The following is a 21,723-nucleotide window of genomic DNA, read 5'->3' as shown; positions in this document are numbered from 1 at the left end:
AAAAATGAAACCTATCTGGTTCTCAAAGGAGGTGGCTGACAAAATTAAGGCTAAAAGAACAGCATTCAAGAATTATAAAAGATCCCAAAGGGAGGAGCATAAAGAACAATATTTGATTCAACTGAGGGAGACAAAGAAATTAATCAAGATGGAAAACAGTCAAGCGGAAGAGAGGATTGCCAAGGAGATAAAGAATGGTAACAAAACATTTTTCAGATACATCAGTGAAAAGAGAAAAGTTCAAAGTGGTATAGTGAAATTGAAAGGTGGAAATGATCAATGCGTGGAGAAAGACGAAGAAATGGCAGATATATTAAATGAATACTTCAGTTATGTGTTCACTAAAGAAGACCCTGGAGAAGGACCATCTCTACACAACAAGAAACTGGAAAGAAGTGGAACAGACGAAAACCCTTTTACAGTAGAAAATGTATGGGAAGAGCTAAAGAAGCTGAAAGTGGACAAAGCCATGGGACCTGATGGGATTCATCCAAGGATACTGAGGGAGCTCAGAGATGTGCTGGCGGGTCCGATGTGTGACCTGTTCAATAGATCCCTAGAAACGGGAGTGGTGCCGAGTGATTGGAGAAGAGCGGTGGTGGTTCCGCTTCACAAGAGTGGGAACAGAGAGGAGGCTGGTTACTACAGACCGGTTAGCCTCACTTCGGTGGTGGGAAAAGTAATGGAGTCACTGTTGAAAGAGAGAATAGTGAACTATCTACAGTTGGAGAATTGATGGACCAGAGGCAGCATGGATTCACCATTGGAAGATCCTGTCAGACAAATCTGATTGACTTTTTTGACTGGGTAACCAAGGAATTGGATCGAGGAAGAGCGCTCGATGTCATCTACTTGGATTTCAGCACAGCTTTTGATACGGTTCCGCACAGGAGACTGGTGAATAAAACGAGAAGCTTAGGAGTGAGTGCCGAGTTGGTGACCTGGATTGCAAACTGGTTGACGGACAGAAGACAATGTGTGATGGTAAATGGAACTTTCTCTGAAGAGAGAGTGGTTTTAAGTGGTGTACCGCAAGGATCGGTGTTGGGACCGGTCCTTTTCAATATCTTTGTGAGCGACATTGCGGACAGGATAGAAGGTAAGGTTTGTCTTTTTGCGGACGACTCTAAGATCTGCAACACAGTGGACACGCCGGAAGGAGTGGAGAGAAGGAGTGCAGTTAGTGTAGCTGGGTTCAAAAAAGGTTTGGATAAGTTCTTGGAAGAGAAGTCCATTAACTGCTATTAATCAAGTTTACTTAGGGAATAGTCACTGCTATTAATTGCATCAGTAGCATGGGATCTTCTAGGTGTTTGGGTAATTGCCAGGTTCTTGTGGCCTGGTTTGGCCTCTGTTGGAAACAGGATGCTGGGCTTGATGGACCCTTGGTCTGACCCAGCATGGCAATTTCTTATGTTCTTATGTTCTTATTTAAGGAAACGGGAAGAGTGGTCGAAGATATGGCAGCTGAGATTCAATACCAAGAAGTGCAAAGTCATGCATATGGGGAGTGGAAATCCGAATGAACTGTAGTCGATTGGGGGGGGGGGGGGGGGGGGGGGTGGGGGATGCTGATCTGCACGGAGCAGGAGAGAGACCTTGGGGTTATAGTATCTAATGATATGAAGTGTGCGAAACAATGCGACAAGGCGATAGCAAAAGCCAGAAGAATGCTGGGCTGCATAGAGAGAGGCATATCGAGAAAGAAAAGGTAAGTGATTATCCCCTTGTACAGGTCCTTGGTGAGACCTCACCTGGAGTACTGTGTTCAGTTCTGGAGACCGTATCTTCAAAGAGACAGAGACAAGATTGAAGCGGTACAGAGAAGGGCGATCAGAAAGGTGGAGGGTCTTCATCGGATGTCATACGAGGAGAGATTGAAGAATCTAAATATGTATACCCTGGAGGAAAGGAGGAGCAGGGGTGATATGATTCAGACTTTCAGATACTTGAAAAACTTTAACGATCCAAAGACAATGACAAACCTTTTCCGTCAGAAAAAAATCAGCAGAACCAGAGGTCACGAGCTGAGGCTCCAAGGAGGAAGACTAAGAACCAATGTCAGGAAGTATTTCTTCACGGAGAGAGTGGTGGATGCCTGGAATGCCCTTCCGGAGGAAGTGGTGAAGTCCAAAACTGTGAAGCACTTCCAAGGGGCGTGGGATAAACACTGTGGATCCATCAGGTCTAGAGGACACGTATAAAGAGTAGGCAGCAAAACACTGCACGGAGCGGCAGTAGCCACAGAGGCATTCACGGAGTGGGATGCCAGTGGCCAGTGGTTGGTGTTCCACCTTCACGGAGTGGAAGGATGGAGGGCTGCCATCTCCCAATTAAAAAAAAAGAAAAAAAACAAACAAAAAAACCAAAACAAAACAGGGATGGGTTTATGGGCTATAGGTATTACCAATTATTAGGCTTATTCAATTACCAATTATTAGGCTTTTCAATATTTAATGATAGTTAATGTGACTTTCAAGGCATACTTCACTTTCAATGCATATCCAGCATGGCTCCCTGCTTCAACGGCAGGAGAGAAGAAAAACTAATACTTCACGCATATCCAGCATTGCTCTCTGCTTCAACGGCAGAGAGCTATGCTGCCACTTACCCAATTAATCAAACTTAATATTTCACTTGGAAGCAGATCCATCACTGCTCTCTATATTAATAGTGGGGGTAAAAGGGAAATAGAACCTAAGGGGTAGATTTTAAAAGAAGCGCGATCAGCCTACTTTTGCTTGCGCATCAGACTCAAGCAAAAGTACGCTGGATTTTAGTAGATACGCGCGAAGCCGCGCGTATCCACTAAAATCCTTGATCGGCGCGCGCAAGGCTATCGATTTTGTATAGCCTGCGCGCGCCGAGCCGCGCTGCCTCCCCCCGTTCCCTCCAAGGCCGCTCCGAAATCGGAGCGGCCTCGGAGGGAACTTTCCTTTGCCCTCCCCTCACCTTACCCTCCCTTCCCCTACCTAACCCACCCACCCGGCCCTGTCTACACCCCCCCCCTTACCTTTGTCGGGGGATTTACGCCTCCCGGAGGGAGACGTAAATCCCCGCGCGCCAGCGGGCCTGCTGCGCGCCGGGCCGCGACCTGGGGGCGGGTACGGAGGGCGCGGCCACGCCCCCGGGCCGTAGCCACGCCCCGTACCCGCCCCCAAAACGCTGCCGACACGCCCCCGCAACGCCGCGCGCTCCGGCCCCGCCCCCCCGACACGCCCCCCTCCGAGAACCCCGGGACGTACGCGAGTCCCGGGGCTCTGCGCGCGCCGGGAGGCCTATGTAAAATAGGCTTCCCGGCGCGCAGGGCCCTGCTCGCGTAAATCCGCCCGGTTTTGGGCGGATTTACGCGAGCAGGGCTCTGAAAATCCGCCCCTAAGCTTACTAAGAGCCAAGAGAAACAGATAAGTATGAGAAAAAAAGAAGTGTGAAGCTTGCAGGGCAGACTGGATGGACCGATTGGTCTTCTTCTGCCGTCATTTCTATGTTTCTATGTTTCATTTGCTGAAAAGCAAGTTATTTCTAGACATCCTTTTGATATCTGATCTCCTCCAAAAGAAACAGGGGGGGGGGGGGGGAGACATTATGTTGTCAGCAGCAAAATTGCAATATCAGTTTCTAAAAAAGTTTCTTCAGCACTGTAAATAATTTAACCACTTCGGCACTGTAAATAATTAACTATGATTTTAACCTACTCATGCCTTTCTCTCTCTTCTCCTAGTTCCATTACCCTTGTTCATTGTTATTTCATTTTCTTTGCACGAGTTTCAGTTTTATGTTATCCTGCACTCCTTGTTCAAATGTAAACCGGCATGATGTGATTTTATCATGAATGCCGATATATAAGAAACCTAAATAAATAAATAAATAAATAAATAAATAAATAAAAAGATTAATATCAGGTCTATTATGTGGTCAGACCATGTAATTCAGTCCTTGTTGATTGTTGTCTGTATATAGATCCACTTTTCTTCATTCCCCCTTGCTTCAACGGCAGGGGGAGTGAAGAAAAGTGGATCTATATACACACAACAACTAACAAGGACTGAATTACATAGTCTGGGTAAACAAATAAGCGGTTACTACCCCTAACTAATTAAGCTAGATATTTCACTTAGACGCAGTTCCGACACTGCTCTCTACATTAATGGTGGGGGTGGAAGGGAAATAGAACCAAAAGGTTACTAAGAGCCAAGAGTAACAGATAAGTATGAGAAAAAAAAGTGCGAAGCTTGCTGGGCAGACTGGATGGGCCGTTTGGTCTTCTTCTGCCGTCATTTCTATGTTTCTATGTGAGTTAGCAATAATGCATAAAGAATCGGGACGATAGTTTTGGCGATTGAATGAGACTTTATTGAAAAATGAGCAAGTATGCACAATCATTAGAAATGATATCACAGAATATTAACATGTTAATGATAAAGGAGTGTGCAGCCTCCAAAATTTCATGTCCCCCCCCCCCCCCCCCCCCCCATTTCATTTAATGTTTTTTTATTATTTCTGTTCTTTTACAGAATTGAAATCAACATTTTTACCCCCCCCCCCCCAAAAAATGAAATGGGATTTTCCCAAGTCCCCCTGTGCCCCTCATCCGACCCCAAAAAAGTCCTGGGACTTGGAAGCACCCTGGTCCCCACTTATCCCATCCCTGGGGGTCCAGAGGGGCAAGAGGAGTGCTTGCATGACATCCACATAAAATGGCGCTGGTTGGTCCTGAGAACCCACCCTTGTGATGTCACACTATGATGCTGGTCTCAGGGCATCCATGAGGATGACCTAGGGGCACCCCTCCTGCATCTCTGGACCCCAAGAATGGAGGGGGCCAGGGCTGTTCTTGACCCCCAGTACCTTTTTTTGGGGGGGAGATCAGAAGTCCTGGCTGGTTGGCCCCAGGCAAGTCCTTGATTTGGCCCCTGAGAAGATTCGAGTCAGCTCTGAGGAGAGCCCAGAGAAGTCTCCAGTCTGCCTTGAAGGAAGTTTTCTATTTTTCTTTCATTTCATTTTGAAAACATCATGAAGCAAAATAGGAAATGCCATTGACATTCCCTATTTCATTTCAAATGGATGCACATCTACAGAAACCTGTGAGGTCAAGCAAGCAAGCCCTGCTATTACATTTAGAAATGAGATCCCTTATCTCTCACTTAGTACCTTGACCTCTTCAATTAAAAGTCAGTATATCTGGATGACTGTTAAAGATGTCAGGGTAAAAATGTTTCAGTATTAGTTTACTTTATTCAGGCCTCTTGAAACCAAAGCAGTTGTGGCTGTCCTGACTCCAGGGTTTGGGTGGTGGGTGTTTTGCACTCAGAGCCGCAGTCTGCCTTAGGTAAATGCAGGCTCAAGCAGTCTTTTTGTACAGAGCAGGAGTCCCCAAATCTTTCAAGAGCAGGGCCACATAGGACATTTCAAATCATCGACGGGGGTGGGGGGTTGTTGGTCCCGAGCTGGGGAGAGAAGAAGGGGACCCTCAGAGTTGTTTGGGGAGGGGGAGCAGGCCTGGCTCTTTTGCTGATTTGAAATGCTGGGGAAGGGGAAGACGAGAAGCAGGGTCCTCAGGGATGGAGAGGGCTGGCAGAGAGTGAGATTTTATTTATTTATTTATTTATCAAGTTTTATATACCATCGTTCGGTTTTGCCATCACAACGGTTTACAAAGTTTCGATGTTTAACAGAGTTTCCAAAGATTCATGTGATTGTCAACATAAGTATTGTAGGCTTTATAAACGTAAATCGTATTACAAACTATGCGATTTCAGTTATGTTTGTATTACGTGCTTGCATTGGTTCCACATGTTTGCATAGAGCCAGTAGGAGTGAAGTAATATCTGAGGGTCATTGGGTGCTTTGATAGGCTTTGGTAAACATCCAGGTTTTTAGTTCTTTTTTGAAGGTTTTTAAATTATGCTGTGTTCTAAGTTCAGTTGGGAGGGTGTTCCAGAGTTTGGGACTTCCTAGGGATATGGCTCTCTTCCGAGTTGAGGTAAGTTGTTTGGAACGAGTAGGTGGAATCTTTAATAGACCTTTGTTAGCTGAGCAGAGGTTTCTGTTTGGGGAGTGTAGTTTTATAGATGTATTTAGCCAGTTTGTTTGTTTTTCGTATATTATTTTGTGTAATATGGATAGTATTTTGTATTCTATCCTGAATTTTATTGGGAGCCAGTGTAGTGAAATAAGTGTAGGAGTAATGTGATTGTGTTTTTTTTAGTTCCAGTGAGTATTCTGGTAGCTGTATTTTGAAGGATTTGGAGTGGTCGGATGGTGGTGAGAGGTAAGTTGAATAGCAGGGAGTTGCAGTAGTCCAGGTTGGAGAAGATGAGTAGTTGGAGGACTATTCTGAAGTTGGTGGATAGGAAAGGTTTTAGACGGAGTAGGGTAAGGAGTTTGTGATATCCTATATCCTATTGTACAATCAAAATCACACTTGGCTCGAGAATGCACCACTTTTCCGATCATCAACCCGCCTTTCCAGATCCAACCTTGCTGGAACTCTACACACCCCCTCCCTAAAAACTGCTCACCACACCTCAACCAGAGAAAGGGCTTTCTCCATTGCCGGCCCTTCCCTATGGAACACCCTGCCCACGGCCCTCCATCTAGAACCTAACCTGTCTAAATTTAAAAACGGGCTCAAAACCTGGCTCTTTACATTAGCGTATCCAGATGTTGACCAAACTTAGCTTGCACGCTAACCCCTTAGTCCACTCACTCTCCCCTCGTATCTGCCTCTCCTCTTTCTCCCCTATTCTTCCCCCCAAGCAAAGACTCCAAAATACAGTGTTACTTACCCCACGCAAAGACTCCTAAATACTGTGTTATAAGTTCCCCTCCTCCACTCTAAGCTTATCCTACCCTGTCCCTCCCTCCCCTCCCCACCTCCCCCTTTCACTGCCATCAATGGTCTGGTTGTTAATTTATATTCTTCGAATGTTCCTATCAAATTTCTCTCTTTCCCTATCCTTCCTAATGCTGTCCTCTCTCCTCCTTCATTGCTGCTCCCCCCTTCCCCATCCCTGTTTATTGTATTTCTTTCTCTTGTTAATTTGTAAAAATCAACAAATAAATAAATTAAATAAATAAAAATCCGTCTTTGATTTTAGAAGTGATGTGGTTCTTGAAGGATAGTTCATTGTCAATTATGACTCCTTGGGTTGAGGGCATGAGTGACAGGTGAGATTGCAGCTTTTTGGTTCATTAAGTTGAGAGGTGGTAGTTGAGGAGCGTTGTTCTTTCTGTCCAGTATGATTATTTCTGTCTTATCAAAGTTTAGGATGAGTTTCATGTTGGTTAGTAGTTTTATTTTGGTTAGGTAAGTGGCTGTTTTATTGTAGGTGTCTTCCAGAGTGTTGTGTATTGGGATTAATATTTGTATATCATCTGCATATATGAAGTGGGTCAGTTTAAGGTTTGAGAGGAAGTGGAATATCGGGTGCAGATACCATACCATATTAGGAGTTATCACACAGACATTGAAATCCTCAGCTCATTGTTAGGTGGCAGTCAAACAGGATATTATGAATTATTAGGAAAGGAATGTGAATAAAATAGAGAATGTTCTGTTCATTTGGGTTTTTTTTTCCAGAAAAGGACTCAGAGTGATTTCTAAAACATTCCCATTACAAGGTCAAGATGTTCAAGATGTTCATTACAGCTCCCATGTTTGCTGCACAGAATAGTTTGGAGACTGAACGAGCTTTAAGGAGATAATAAAAGGGGAAGATTCAGACATGAAGTGAGGAGGGCAGATTCAGCAGCACTAAACTTGGATTTACATTGTGAAAGGCAGTATTCAGATAAATAAACTAAACGAAATGTCAGTGTCTGAGATGAGAGAATCCGGATGGCTGTGGCTGCCTGGGGGGCACTAGAGCTCGGGGGGGGAAATGAAATGAGGAATAACATTTAATCTCCTCTCAGCTTCCTTCCCAGGTTTGCTCTGTCAGACGTGGTCAGTTTGGATGCCGAGCTCCATCCGGGCTCTGAAGGACTCCTGTGTAGTGATCCCCTGCACATTCAACCATCCTGAGACAACCTCCAGACACTTCACCATTGCCTGGTACAAGTACAGAAAAACAAGAAGCCCTCAGGTTTACAACAGCAGAGGTTCCTCGTCCGTGCAAAGCGAGTTCCGGGATCGCACAGCTTTCGTCGGAAATATGGAAAACAGAAACTGCTCACTACAGATAAATAAAGTGAGACAGAGAGATGAGGATTACTATTACACCATCATCAATGAAAATAACTTTAGATTCTGGGATGTCACTGTTCAAGTCAAAGTATCAGGTAAAATCTTACTACATAATGAAATAAAATCCAGGTCAGATACTGCAAACCTATTTATCTTATTCTGGAGCTGCATGCTAGGACCTGCCTCTGATTTTAAACACAAGCTCCATCTTATCGATGCTCTGTGCAGAACAGAAGAGAGTGGGGTCTGATGCAGTAAGGAAATGTGGACCCTAATTTCCTATGGTACTGACTGGGTACATGAGATGATGGGGGAATTCCCTATTGTTTAAGAGTCATCCCTTCCATCTTTTCTGTGGGCTCTTTAAATGTGGTCATGCAGATGGTGATGGGGAAAAGCAGGCTTTAACCACAAATCTCCTTCACTCTTGTCACTCAGGACAGGGTGGACATCCCTGCACGCCCCTCCTTGATTTCTGACTCCATCCATAAGATCAGGCTGGCTCAATAATGGAAACTGACACATTGTATCAAATTTCAAAATCCACACTGCAACTTTATTTCCTGGAACACCCAGCCAGCCAAGAACTATTTACATGGATGAGATATTTTAACACACGGATCAGTGAATGCATCAGACAATCATGGGCTTCCATGAGAGCACAGGTCACAATTACAGCTGACCATATCCACTGCCTTTTCTCTCCTTCAGCCTATAGGAGGACTGGTTGGTTTAATCATACTCGTAACAAAACCCTCATCTGATGGACACCAAATACATGATCAGAAAATGCCATGGCATTACCCTACACCATCACTTTTCCCAGGGCACTGTTCACGCCTCACAGCGGTCATGGACCTCTGTACCCAAACCTTCACATTATCATCCTTCCATGCTGGTTTCCCCGGACACAGCACTAACAAGGACATCTTGAGGAAATACGTCAGTACGACTCACCCCACTCGACACAATTTCCTCCCCTCTTCGAGCATCCTGCTGTACATCTTTTTGGAAATTCTTTGATAGGAGGACAATCCCCTCAACACTCTGGCCACTGCCCTCTCACCACTCTGGTAAGCTCTTCTGAGGGAGGAGGAAGCCTCTCCTTTCCATCTGTGCTCGGTTCCCAGACCCTGCAATTCAAGAACACTTTGTTGTGTTTTCAAGATGTTTGGTGGATTCTTAGGATTACAGTGATGGAGACTCCCATGGGGAGGAGCCCCGCGGGGAGCTGTAGCACCAGGCTAGACTCGGATGCACTAAACACAGAGATAATAACTTTATTATGCAGCTTGTAGAGTCCACCAGAGGTGGCAGTAGAGAGGAGCTTTGGTGGTAGCAGTCTGGGATCCTCGGCGGAGGAGACCCGTCCCACAATGGTGGCGTGAGGTTCCGATGCAGGTATCAGCGAGGAGCTGTAGGTGTAGGAGTACTAACATCTGTAGGTGTAGGAGTAGGAGTACTAACATCTGTAGGTATAGGAGTACTAACATCTGTAGCTGCAGATGTTAGTACTCACTCACAAGTATCTGTAATGTAGAATTCCCAGCAGGCAGGAGAGATGGTAGCAGGCACCAGCATAGATAGCACAGGCCCTCGAGGAGCGAGTACCTGGAATCAGGATAGGCACCTGTAAGAGAGAGTAAAGGGCCCCCGAGGAGCGGGTACCCAAGTTAGTAGAACCCCGGAGGGTGTAGAGAGCTTTCAGCAGCAGCGAGAAGCGGCAGAGCAGCTTAGACCGGAATGAATCCAATCCTTTGCTAAATCATTGGTGGTTAGCAAGTGGGCAGGCTAAATAGTTGGAAGCAGTGACGTCACTCGAGGGGGACGCCCCTGAGGTTCGTGCCAACACTGCAATAAAGACGTGAGGCATGCGCACAGGCATGCCCTAGGAGGCCCTCAGGTAAAACATGGCGGGGACACCGCACCATAGCCACTCCGGGGATGCCGGAGGGTGCGGCAAGAAGATACTATGGATGCCATTCTCCCGAGGCTGGTGGAGAAAGCTGAAATAGAGAGGCATGAGGGACGAAGCTGTCTGAGTCCGACGGACGCAACAGTAACCCCCTTCAAAGGGCCTCCTCCAGACCCCCTACCTGGTCTTGGTTTCCGTGAATGCGATCGATGATACTGGTTCAGCATCTCTTTATCCAATATATTAGCCATAGGTTCCCACGAGTTATTTTCTGGTCCATAGCCCTCCCAAGATAGGAGGTATTCCCAAACTCTGCCACACTTCTGTACATCAAGTATAGTGTCAACTTTGTACTCAATATCCTCTTCTGCTTCAATAGGAGGGGGATCTGGAATATTGGTGCTGAATTTGTTGAGAATGAGCGGTTTCAGTAATGAGGCATGGAACGCAGTGTGGATCTTCATAGCTGGGGGAAGTCTGAGACTGTAGGAGAGATTGCCTAGACGTCAGAGTATGGAGAATGATCCCACGTAGTGTGGAGCGAAGTGAGCAGATGGCAACATGAGTCTAAGATGCTTCATAGATAGCCAGACTTTATCACCAGGCTTAAATTCAGGAGCCTTGCCGTGATGAATGTCTCTTTTAGCTCAGATTCCAGCTTTGATGAGCATCTCCTTTAGCTCAGATTCCAGCTTTGATGAGCATCTCCTTAGTCTTCTTCCAAAGATTTTGAATTTCATCAGCAGTGGCTTGTACTGCCAGGGTGACACGGTTAGCGGAAGTGGCAAAGGTGGTGAAGGAAGTCGCCCATATACCACTTCGAATGGTGTTGATCCAGTAGATGTAGATGGATGAGAATTGATAGAAAACTTGGCCCATGGTAGTAGTTTAGCCAAGTCATTCTGAAGTGAAGAGACGTAAGCTCTAAGGAACTGCTTGAGGGTATGGTTCATCCTTTCAGTTTGGCCGTTAGATTGAGGATGATAGGATGAAGTGCAGTCGAGAGTGATATCAAACTTCTTACATAGAGCCTTCCAAAATTTGGCTGTGAATTGTACACCTCTATCTGAAATGATGTGCTTGGGTATTCCATGCAGGTGAAAAATGTGGCTGATGAACAATTTCGCAAGTTCACTGGTGGGTGGTAAGCCAGGAAGCGCCACAAAGTGAGCCATTTTTTAAAACCTGTCCACAGTTACCCATATAGTATTATTGCCCCCTGAGAGAGGTAAGTCCACCATGAAGACCATGGCGATGTGAGTCCAGGGCTCATATGGGACTAGTAATAATTGCAGTTGGCCCCAAAGATGTCCAGGCGGAGGCTTCTGTCTGGAACAATTGGTACAGGCCGCTACATAGGCAAAGGTGTCTTCTCACATAGATGGCCACCAATAGTATTTCTGGATTTTTGCCAGGGTTCTCCGTTAACCAAGATGTCGAACCAATTTAGAGTCGTGAGCCCATGCTAATACTCTCTTCCGGAGGTTGGTAGGCACAATTGTTTTGCCTGCAGGCACTGGGTGAATGGCTGATAGCATGACTCTCTCTGGGTCAATGATGTGTTGCGGAGCATCAGGCACATCTTCAGAAGTGAAAGAACGATATAGGGCATCCGCTCTGATGTTCTTATCTCCAGGTAGATACTTCAGGATGAAATCAAACCTGTTAAAGAACAGGGACCACCTCGCCTGTCTATGATTAAGGCTCTGGGTGTGGCGAAGGTATTCTAGGTTTTTATGGTCTGTAAAAACCATAATCTGGTGTTGCGCACCTTTGAGCCAGGGTCTCCACTCTTCAAACGCCATTTTTATCGCCAACAATTCCTTATCTCTGACTCCATAGTTCCTTTCAGCCGGTGTGAATCATCTAGAGAAAAAGGAACATGGCCGCAGGATCTTGGAGTCACTGGTTTGACTCAGCACAGCCCCAACGCCCACGTCAGAGGCATCCATCTCTACGATGAAGGGGCATGTAGGATCCGGGTGATGAAGACAAGGCTTGCTAGAGAAGGTGTCCTATAGCTTTTGGAAAGTGGTAACAGCCTCTGTAGACCAATTGGTGGCATTGGCACCCTTCTTTGTCAGAGCTGTTAATGGTACAGTTAGTGAGGAGTAATTCTTAATGAAGGTTCTATAATAATTTGTAAATCCCAGAAACCTGAGAGCCTTGAGACCAGTAGATTGGGACCATTTTTGAATGCTCTCCAGCTTTTGTGGGTCCATTTGGAAGCCTTTATTAGACACTATGTACCCTAAGAAAGGTACAGATTCCTTGTGGAATTCTCATTTGGATAGCTTAGCTTAGAGACGGTTCTTCCGCAGTCTTTGTAATATTCTCTTAACAGCCTCAATACGGGTACTCAGATCTTGCGAGAAGATCAGGATATCGTCCAAGTATACAACGACACATTGGTAGAGTAGGTCACGCAGGATGTCGTTCATCATGTTTTGGAAGACAGCTGGGGCATAAGCCAAAGGGCATCACCAAACACTCAAAGTGTCCATCCCTGGTGTTAAAAGCTGTTTTCCATTCGTCGCCTGAACGAATGTGAACAAGGTTATATGCTCCCTTAAGATCCAGCTTGGAGAAGATCTTGGCCCCTTGTAGTCTATCAAACAGCTCAGAGATAAGGGGTAAGGGATAACGAACTTTGATTGTGATCTCGTTTAGACTATGATAATCAATGCATGGACGTAGGGTTCCGCCTTCTTCCCCACAAAGAAAAACCCTGCTCCTGCAGGAGACTTAGATGTCCTTATGAAACCCTTTTGAAGATTTTCTTGGATGTATTCAGACATCGCTTTATTTTCTACCACCAAGAGGGGGTAGACCCGTCTCTTAGGTGATTCGGTATTTGTTTTCAAATTGATAGCACAGCCATAACATCTGTGTGGGGGCAGTATATCAGCGGCTTCTTTAAAGAACACATCTTGAAATGATTTGTATTGAGGTGGCAGCCCAGGAATCAACGGAATTGTAGGCACACAAGGTAATGGTGAAATCTCCTTCAGGCGCTTGCCATGACAGTCAGGATCCCAATGTGAAAGCTCCAGGGTAGCCCAGTCAAATTGAGGCATGTGCTTTTGTAGCCATGGTAACCCAAGTACCAAGAAGTGCCTAGCCTTCTCTAGTACAAAGAAAGAAGTGGATTCCGTATGGAGGGCTCCAGTCCTTAAACTTACTGGTTCCATAAGTAGGGTTACTTTACCCGGTAAGGGTTCCCCATGGATAGAAGACAACAGAAGCGGAGGCTTTATTGTAGTAGTGGGTATCCGCAAGTGCTCCACTAGACGTCTTAGTATAAAGTTGCCACCTGCCCCGGAGTCCACTAGGTCAAGAGTCTGGAATTCAAGTTGACCGCTTATCAAAGAGACTGGGAGAGAGAGTGGAGGAGAAGGTGCAGTTAAACCTAAGAAGAGTCCTCCCACAGGGCTTAGGTCTGGCCGTTTCCCAGACAGGTAGGGCATGTTTGTACCGCGTGTCCAGCTTGTCCACAATACATGCAGAGGCCTAATATTCTCCGCGTTCGTTTCTCTTTGGAAGTCAGGTGACTGTGGCCTAGTTGATAAGGTTCAATGTCGCCAGCAACCAAATTTATTTATTTATTTAAAATCTTTTCTATACCATCGTTTAGTAATGTACCATCACAACGGTTTACATAGAGGCACATACATTTTTTAACCAAACTAAATTTATCTATGAAAGTGTCATTACAGTGTCGGTACATGCTTATATAATATAAGTTATAAGATAGGTGACATGGATCTAGTCCATTTATATAATTAATAGGGAAATCATACAAGAATGTGCTTAAACTGAAGTTCTCTAACATTATCATTTGAGTATATAAAAAGATAAAAGAAAAGAATAGAATGGGGGACCACGCATCTCGGTAACCTTGTTCTGTGTTTCTTATTCTCCGTTCTCATTGTAAAATGCTTTTCTGAATAGCCAGGTTTTTAAGCTTTTTTTGAAGAGTTTTGGATCACTCTGTTATCTTGTCTCTAGTGGCAATGTGTTCCATAATGTTGGACCAGCCAAGGATAATGCTCGCTCTCTAACTTGTGTTAGTTTTGCTGTCTTTACCGAGGGATGGTTAGTAGAGCTTTATCGGCTGATCTCAGATTTTCTCTGGGGTACGTGTAAGCGAAGCGCTGTGTTTAACTAGTCGGCTTTTTCTTCATTGATTAGTTTGTGAATTATGCATAATGTTTTATATTGCACTCTCTGCTCTATTGGTAACCAGTGTAGCTCGGCCAGTGTTTGAGTGATGTGATCTCTCTTGCTCTTGCCAGTGAGTATTCTGGTAGCAGAGTTCTGTAGGACTTGTAGTGGTCTTATTGTCGAGTACGGTAATCCTAGAAATAGTGTGTTACAGTAGTCTGTACTAGTGAAAATCAGTGCTTGAAGAACTGTCCTAAAGTGTTTTTTGGTTAGTAGCGGACTGAATAGGGTATAATCTTGACTCAGATTTCTCACAGGCTAGGTCTCTTGGAACCTTTATTTATTTATAAATTTTTCTATACCGTCGTTTAGTGATATACCATCACAACGGTTTACAAATAGGCACATAAATAAATTCGAGATGGATTGTACTTTAACCAGGGAGTGCCGCAGTTGTTCAGATACATGATTCAATATTATAAGTTATATGTAAAGTGTATTAAAATTCCCTTTATGGGCTAACCGTAGATGTGGTATATTGTAATTCTTTAACTTAATACTTAAGTGTGATAAACTAAAAATAAAAACACACATATGTTCTCAGATGACTTTTGCTTGTGCGTATAAGTCCTTTTCTTGTTTCTTAGTACTACCTATTTCCCATTCTCACTTTGAAAGGCCTTTTTGAAAAGCCATGTTTTTAAGGTTTTTTTGAAAAGTTTTTGATCCCTCATTAGTCTTATTTCGGGTGGCATTGAGTTCCACAATATAGGGCCGGCTAACGACAGTGCTCTCTCCCTTACTTGTGTCAGTTTAGCTGTCTTTACAGAGGGTATGGTTAGTAAGGCTTTATTTGCTGATCTGAGATTTCTTTGGGGAACATGTAGTCTTAATGCAGTATTTAACCAATCAGTATTTTCTTCATTAATTAACTTGTGGATTGTGCAAAGTGTTTTAAATTGTACTCTTTGTTCGATTGGCAGCCAGTGTAATTCGGCAGGAGTTTGAGTGATGTGGTCCCTTCTGCTTTTTCCAGTTAGGATTCTGGCTGCAGAGTTCTGTAAGATTTGGAGTGGTCTTAGTGTTTGACCTCTTGAACCTTATCTCGGTGATCAATCCTTGTGGCTAACTTCATAAGGTCCTCCAAGGTCTCAGACATCTCTCGAGCCGCTAATTCGTCTTTCAGCCGGGAGTTCAGGCCTTCAAAGAAAAGGGTCTTCAGGTATCTTGAGTCCCAATTTAACTCTGAAGCCAAAGTCTTAAACTCGATGGCGAAATCAGGTAAAGGTTTGTCACCTTGCTTGAGATGAACCAGTGTGGATCCTTTGGTTGTATACCTGGCAGGGTCATCAAATAGGGACTTGAATAGCTCCAAAAACCCAGCAAGGTCTCTCAGGATGGGGTCATTGCACTCCCTCAGTGAAGAAGCCCAAGATAATGCTCTTCTGTCCAGATAAGACAGGATATACGTAGTCTTGGCATATGCTATGGGAAAATGATTAGGTTGAAGAACAAAATGCATACAGCATTGGTTAATGAATCCTCTACATCTCCAGATGCAGGTATCAGTGAGGAGCTTTAGGTGAGACAGACTGCAGATGTTAGTACTCACTCACAAGTAGCTGTAATGTAGAATTCCCAGCAGGCAGGAGAGATGGTAGCAGGCACCAGCATAGATAGCACAGGCCCTCGAGGAGCAAGTCCCTGGAATCAGGATATGCACCTGTAAGAGAGAGTAAAGGGCCCCCGAGGAGTGGGTACCCAAGTTAGTAGAATCCCGGAGGGTGTAGAGAGCTTCCAGCAGCAGCGAGAAGTGGCAGAGCAGCTTAGACCGGAACAAATCCAATCCTTTGCTCTCATTGGTGGTTAGCAAGTGGGCAGGCTAAATAGTCGGAAGCAGTGACGTCACTCATGGGGAATGCCCCCGAGGTTTGCGCCAACACTGCAATAAAGACATGAGGCATGCGCGCGCATGCCCTGGGAGGCCCTCAGGTAAAACATGGCGGGACACCGCGCCATAGCCACTCTGGGGACGCCGGAGGGTGCGGCAAGGAGATGCTACGGATGCCATTCTCCCAAGGCTGGTGGAGAAAGCTGAAATAGAGGTGAGGCATGTGGGATGAAGCCATCTTGAGTCCGACGGATGCAACACACTTTAGCGAAGTTCCCCAATTGGTTAACTCACTCCACTCCTGCGCCTCTCCTTTTGGCTGAATGTCAGTTTCCCAGAGGTAGGGGGAGTGAGGGGGGGGGGGCGGGCAAGAACCCCCTCTCCGTCCCATGCTGGTGCTTCCCTGTTCAGGTTTGGACTCCACACCACTTCTCTGCCATTTGCCTCTCCACTTGAGGTGAAGAGTCCCTGCAGGGTCCTACTCCCCTTGCTGGGTCCCTGAGCTTGCAGCCTACACACTGACAACTTCAGACAATTATATAGCTGGAGGTCCCAAATATCCACTGTACACAGGAGAGGGCAGAGGAGGAAAGGGCAAAAACTGCCAAAACCTTCCCCCTTTATACTGCCTACTCTCCAATATGAAAAACCCAAACCTTTAAGGGAATATACAGACTTTTCACAAACACACATTAAACAAAATTCCCTCTAAATATCATCCAATGGTCATTATCTTGGTACTACATTATACTTATTTATCCCATATTCTAACAAGTAAGAAGGGATCTCCCCCACTCAAATTGTTTTGTACATTTTGGCACAGAAGAAAAAGGGACAAACCTACGGGCTTACCACATAAGTATGCCTCTCACTCCCAAGCTTGCTCTCACCTTTCTCAGCAGAAGACCTGTAAGGCCCGGCGCCACCGAGTGTGCAAAACATGCACTTGCACAGGATGGCACATCCAGTAAGGAGGTGCTGAGGGCAGGGAGAAGCTCGTGCTGCCGCTGGTGGACCTGCTCCCTCTGATGGCAGAAGAAGTGGAGGCTCGTGGTACCACTGGTGGACCCGAACCCACTGGCGGCAGAAGCAGGAGGCCACAGCGGAGGAAGCCCATTCTCCAGTGCTGGTCCCGTGGTATTGAACACTTGCGGTGCTAAAACGTCCTGTATTCTCGCGAGATGAGATACAGGAAGTGCTAGCAAGGTGAGTGTTGAATTTCCGTGATGCTAGCACAGGAAGAGGAGCTGCAGATTGACTTTTCTCCAAAAAGGAACAGGCTGGCAGCAGCAGTGGAGGAGGAATGACCCATGGATCCTAACTGCCTGGTCTGTATGTGTGTGTATGTATGTGAATGGGAGGCTGACTGGAATGAGTGAGTGTGTGAATGGGGTATGGCCTGTGATAGGTGTGTGTATTTGTGTGGGTATGGCAGGCTGCCTGGGATGGGTGTGTGTGTGTGTGTATGTATGAGAGGCTGCCTGGGATGGGTGTGTGTGTGTGTGTGTGTATGTATGTATGAGAGACTGCCTGGAATGGGTGTGTGTGTGTGTGTGTGTGTGTATGTATGAGAGGCTGCCTGGGATGGGTGTGTGTGTGTGTGTGTGTGTGTATGTATGAGAGGCTGCCTGGGATGGGTGTGTGTGTGTGTATGTATGAGAGGCTGCCTGGGATGGGTGTGTGTGTGTGTGTGTGTATGTATGAGAGGCTGCCTGGAATGGGTGTGTGTGTGTGTGTGCATGTGTGTATGGGAGGCTGCCTTCAAATGGTGTGTTTCCATGTGTTTGTCTGTGTATGGGAGGCTGTCTGGGATGGGTGTGGGTGTGTGTATGGGAGGCTGCCTGGGAATGTTGTGTGTGTGTGTGTGTTTGTGTTTGGAAGGCTGCCTGGGATGGGTGTGTATATGTGTGTGTGTATGGGAGGCTGTCTGGGATAGGTGTGTGTGTGTGTGTGTGTGCCTTGGAGGCTACCCAGGATGAGTGTGTACATGGGAGGCTTCCTAGGAATGGTGTGTGTGTGTTTGTATGTGTGTATATGTGGGGGGGGGGTGGGGGGGAGGCTTCCTTCGAATGGTGTGTGTGTATGTGTCTGTCTGTGTATGGAAGGCTGCCTGGGATATGTGTGTGTGTGTGTGTGTGTGTGAACAGGAGGCTGTTTGGGATGGGTGTACGGGTTTTTAATGGGATGCTGCCTGGGATGGGTATGTGTGAGTGTGTGTATGGGAGGCTGCCTGGGATGGGTGTGTATCTGTGTTTGTGTGTGTATATGGGAGGCTGCCTGGGATGGGTGTGAGTATGTGTGTGTGTGCTTGTGTGTGTATGGGAGGCTGCCTTCGAATGATGTGTGTGTATGTGTTTGTGTATGGAAGACTGCCTGGGATGTGTGTGTATGTGAATGGGAGGCTGCCTGGGATGGGTGTGTGTGTGTGTGTGTGTGTGTGTGTGTGTGTGTGTGTGTGTGTGTGAGTGTATGTGTTGCGTCTGTCAGTTTCAGACGGCTTCGACCTCTGTGCCTCATCTTTCTTCCTTCTCTCTCCTCAAGCCTTGGGAAGATGGCTGCTGCCGCGTCTTCATGCCGCTCTCTCCAGCGTCCCCGGATAGGCAATGGCGACAGTGTACGCCATTATTTTCCTGAGGGCCTCCGAGGGTGTGCGCGCGCACGCCACCCATGTCTATATCCACATCATGGCGGGAACTTCGGGGGCATCCTCTCCGAGTGACGTCATCTCATACGGGTATTTAGCCTGCCCTTCGTTTGCTAACTGAGTTAGCAAGGATTGGAATAGCTCCGGTCTAAGCTGCTCTGCCACTTCCAGCTCCCATAGGAAGCTCTTTTTTCCCTTCGGGGTATTCTCTCTAACCTGGGTATCCGCTCCTCGGGGGCCCTTCTGCTTTTTCAGGTACCTATCCTGGGACACCGGGTACTCGCTCCTCGAGGGCCTGCTCTGCTTAATCTGGTGCCTGCCACTGAACAACATCTGCCTGACTGGACCATCTACTACAGCTCCAGCTTAGTGAGTACTAACCTCTCAGTCTGTCTTCAGCTTCAGCGCTCCGCTCTACATCCGGGACCTGTTCCTGTTATGCTGTGCTGCCTACCATCTACTCGAGTGTGAGACTGGCCTCCTCTGCTGAGGATCCCTGGACTGCTTCTCTGGGTTATCTCCACTGCTGTTCACTCCCCAGGCAGTGCCATCAAGCTATACAATAAATACAACTTCTCTGTGTCTGCATGTTAAAAGTCTAGCCCAGTACTGCGGTTCCTCATGGGGCTCCTCCCTGTGGGAGTGGCCATCACCGCAGTACCCAAGAATCCACTCCAACACCTCAAAACCATAACAGCAGGTAATGGACTTCTCCTCCAAGAACTTATCCAATCCTTTTTTAAACACAGCTATACTAACTGCACTAACCACATCCTCTGGCAACAAATTCCTAGAGTTTAATTGTGCGTTGAGTAAAAAAGAACTTTCTCCGATTAGTTTTAAATGTGCCCCATGCTAACTTCATGGAGTGTCCCCTAGTCTTTCTACTATCCGAAAGAGTAAATAACCGATTCACATCTACCCGTTCTAGACCTCTCATGATTTTAAACACCTCTATCATATCCCCCCTCAGCCGTCTCTTCTTCAAGCTGAAAAGTCCTAACCTCTTTAGTCTTTCCTCATAGGGGAGCTGTTCCATTCCCTTTATCATTTTGGTTCCCCTTCTCTGTACCCTCTCCATCGCAATTATATCTTTTTGAGATGCGGCGACCAGAATTGTACACAGTATTCAAGGTGCGGTCTCACCATGGAGCGATACAGAGGCATTATGACATTTTCCATTTATTCACCATTCCCTTTCTAATAATTCCCAACATTCTGTTTGCTTTTTTGACTGCCGCAGCACACTGAACCAACGTTAGCCTCTTTAGATCAGGGTTATTCTCTCTTCTGTTTGTTTACTGTAGACATACATTCTAGTCTCCAGAAAATTGAAGCTAAAGCTGCTGGGTTTGAAAAGAGTCTTGGAGAAATGGAGACTTCTGTTTCACATATGAAAGTGGTTCAAACAAAAAAGATAAAGGATCATTTAGGTTTCTGCCAAATCTCTGAACTTGTGAACTATTTATCTTAAAGAGGTGTTGCAGGTACCTGAGACTAGTATTAAACAGATTTTGTGTTAAAATCTTTACAAACCCTACAGAATACCACCCCTAAACTAATACCAGGGATTAAGATTAACTTGTTAAGGAAGGACAGAGAGGATAGGAAAGGGGGAGGAGTGGCTCTTTATGTCAGAAACAATATCCAAGCATCTGAGCTGCAAGGAAGATGGGGCAAAGAAGAAGCACTATGGGCTGACTTAAAAAAAGATGGGGCATCCATTTTTATTGGAGTGGTTTACAGGCCTCCAAACCAAAAGGAAGAGCTGGACAGAGATCTGGTTGAAGACATCCACAGGATAGCAAAGAAAGGAGAAGTGGTGATCGTTGGAGACTTTAATATGCCAGATGTAGACTGGAGAATCCCATCTGCAGAATCTAATAATAGTAGAGAAATAGTAGATGCCCTGCAAGTAGCTTTGTTCAAACAAATGGTAATGGAACCCACGAGAGAAGGAGCTATACTCGACTTAGTGCTCACTAATGGAGATAATGTCTCAGACGTCCAGGTGGGTGCCCACCTCAGCACCAGTGATCATCAAACGGTATGGTTTAATATCACAAAAAGGACACAGAAAAGAAGCACAAAAACCCAAGTTTTGATGTTCAAAAACACAGACTTTGATGAAATGGGGAAGTACCTGGAGGAAGAACTAAAAGGCTGGGAAAACGAGAGAGATGTGGATCAACAGTGGACCAATCTAAAAGGAGCAATTACCAAGGCAACTAATCTATATGTTAGAAAAGCAAAAGAAAAATGAAACCTATCTGGTTCTCAAAGGAGGTGGCTGACAAAATAAAAGCTAAAAGAACAGCGTTCAAGAAATATAAAAGATCCCAAAAGGAGGAGCACAAAGAAGAATATCTGGTAGAACTGAGGGAGACAAAGAAATGAATCAAAATGGCAAAAAGTCAAGCGGAAGAGAGGATTGCCAAAGAGGTAAAGAGTGGTAACAAAACATTTTTCAGATACATCAGTGAAAAGAGAAAAGTTCAAAGTGGTATAGTGAAATTGAAAGGTGGAAAGGATCAATGTGTGGAGAGAGACGAAGAAATGGCAGAAATATTAAATGAATACTTCAGTTCTGTGTTCACTAAAGAGGACCCTGGAGAAGGACCGTCACTAGTTAACAAGAAACTGGAGGGGAATGGAGTAGATGTAACTCCATTTACAGTAGAAAATGTATGGGAAGAGCTGGGGAAACTGAAAGTGGACAAAGCCATGGGGCCTGATGAAGTCCATCCCAGAATACTGAGGGAGCTCAGAGATGTGCTGGCGGGTCCGCTGTGTGACCTGTTCAATAGATCCCTAGAAACAGGAGTGGTGCCGAATGATTGGAGGAGAGCGGTGGTGGTCCCGCTTCACAAGAGTGGGAACAGAGAAGAGGCTGGTAACTACAGACCGGTTAGCCTCACTTC

The 21,723-nt window shown here is 45.7% G+C and overlaps 1 protein-coding gene across 1 annotated transcript in view; it reads left to right on the top strand.

Moving 5' to 3' along the window:
- Window positions 1-21,723, top strand: part of LOC115082339 (Schwann cell myelin protein-like) — a 58,538-nt gene that overhangs the window by 26,771 nt on the left and 10,044 nt on the right. The window contains exon 3 of the mRNA XM_029586574.1: window positions 7,918-8,283. Within this exon, the coding sequence (XP_029442434.1) occupies window positions 7,918-8,283 (366 nt within the window). The remainder of the gene's footprint in view (window positions 1-7,917; window positions 8,284-21,723) is intronic.

The sequence above is a fragment of the Rhinatrema bivittatum genome, unplaced genomic scaffold (genome assembly GCF_901001135.1).
Source record: "Rhinatrema bivittatum unplaced genomic scaffold, aRhiBiv1.1, whole genome shotgun sequence".
Lineage (NCBI taxonomy): Eukaryota > Metazoa > Chordata > Amphibia > Gymnophiona > Rhinatrematidae > Rhinatrema > Rhinatrema bivittatum.
This window is presented reverse-complemented; position numbering and strand designations above follow the sequence as displayed.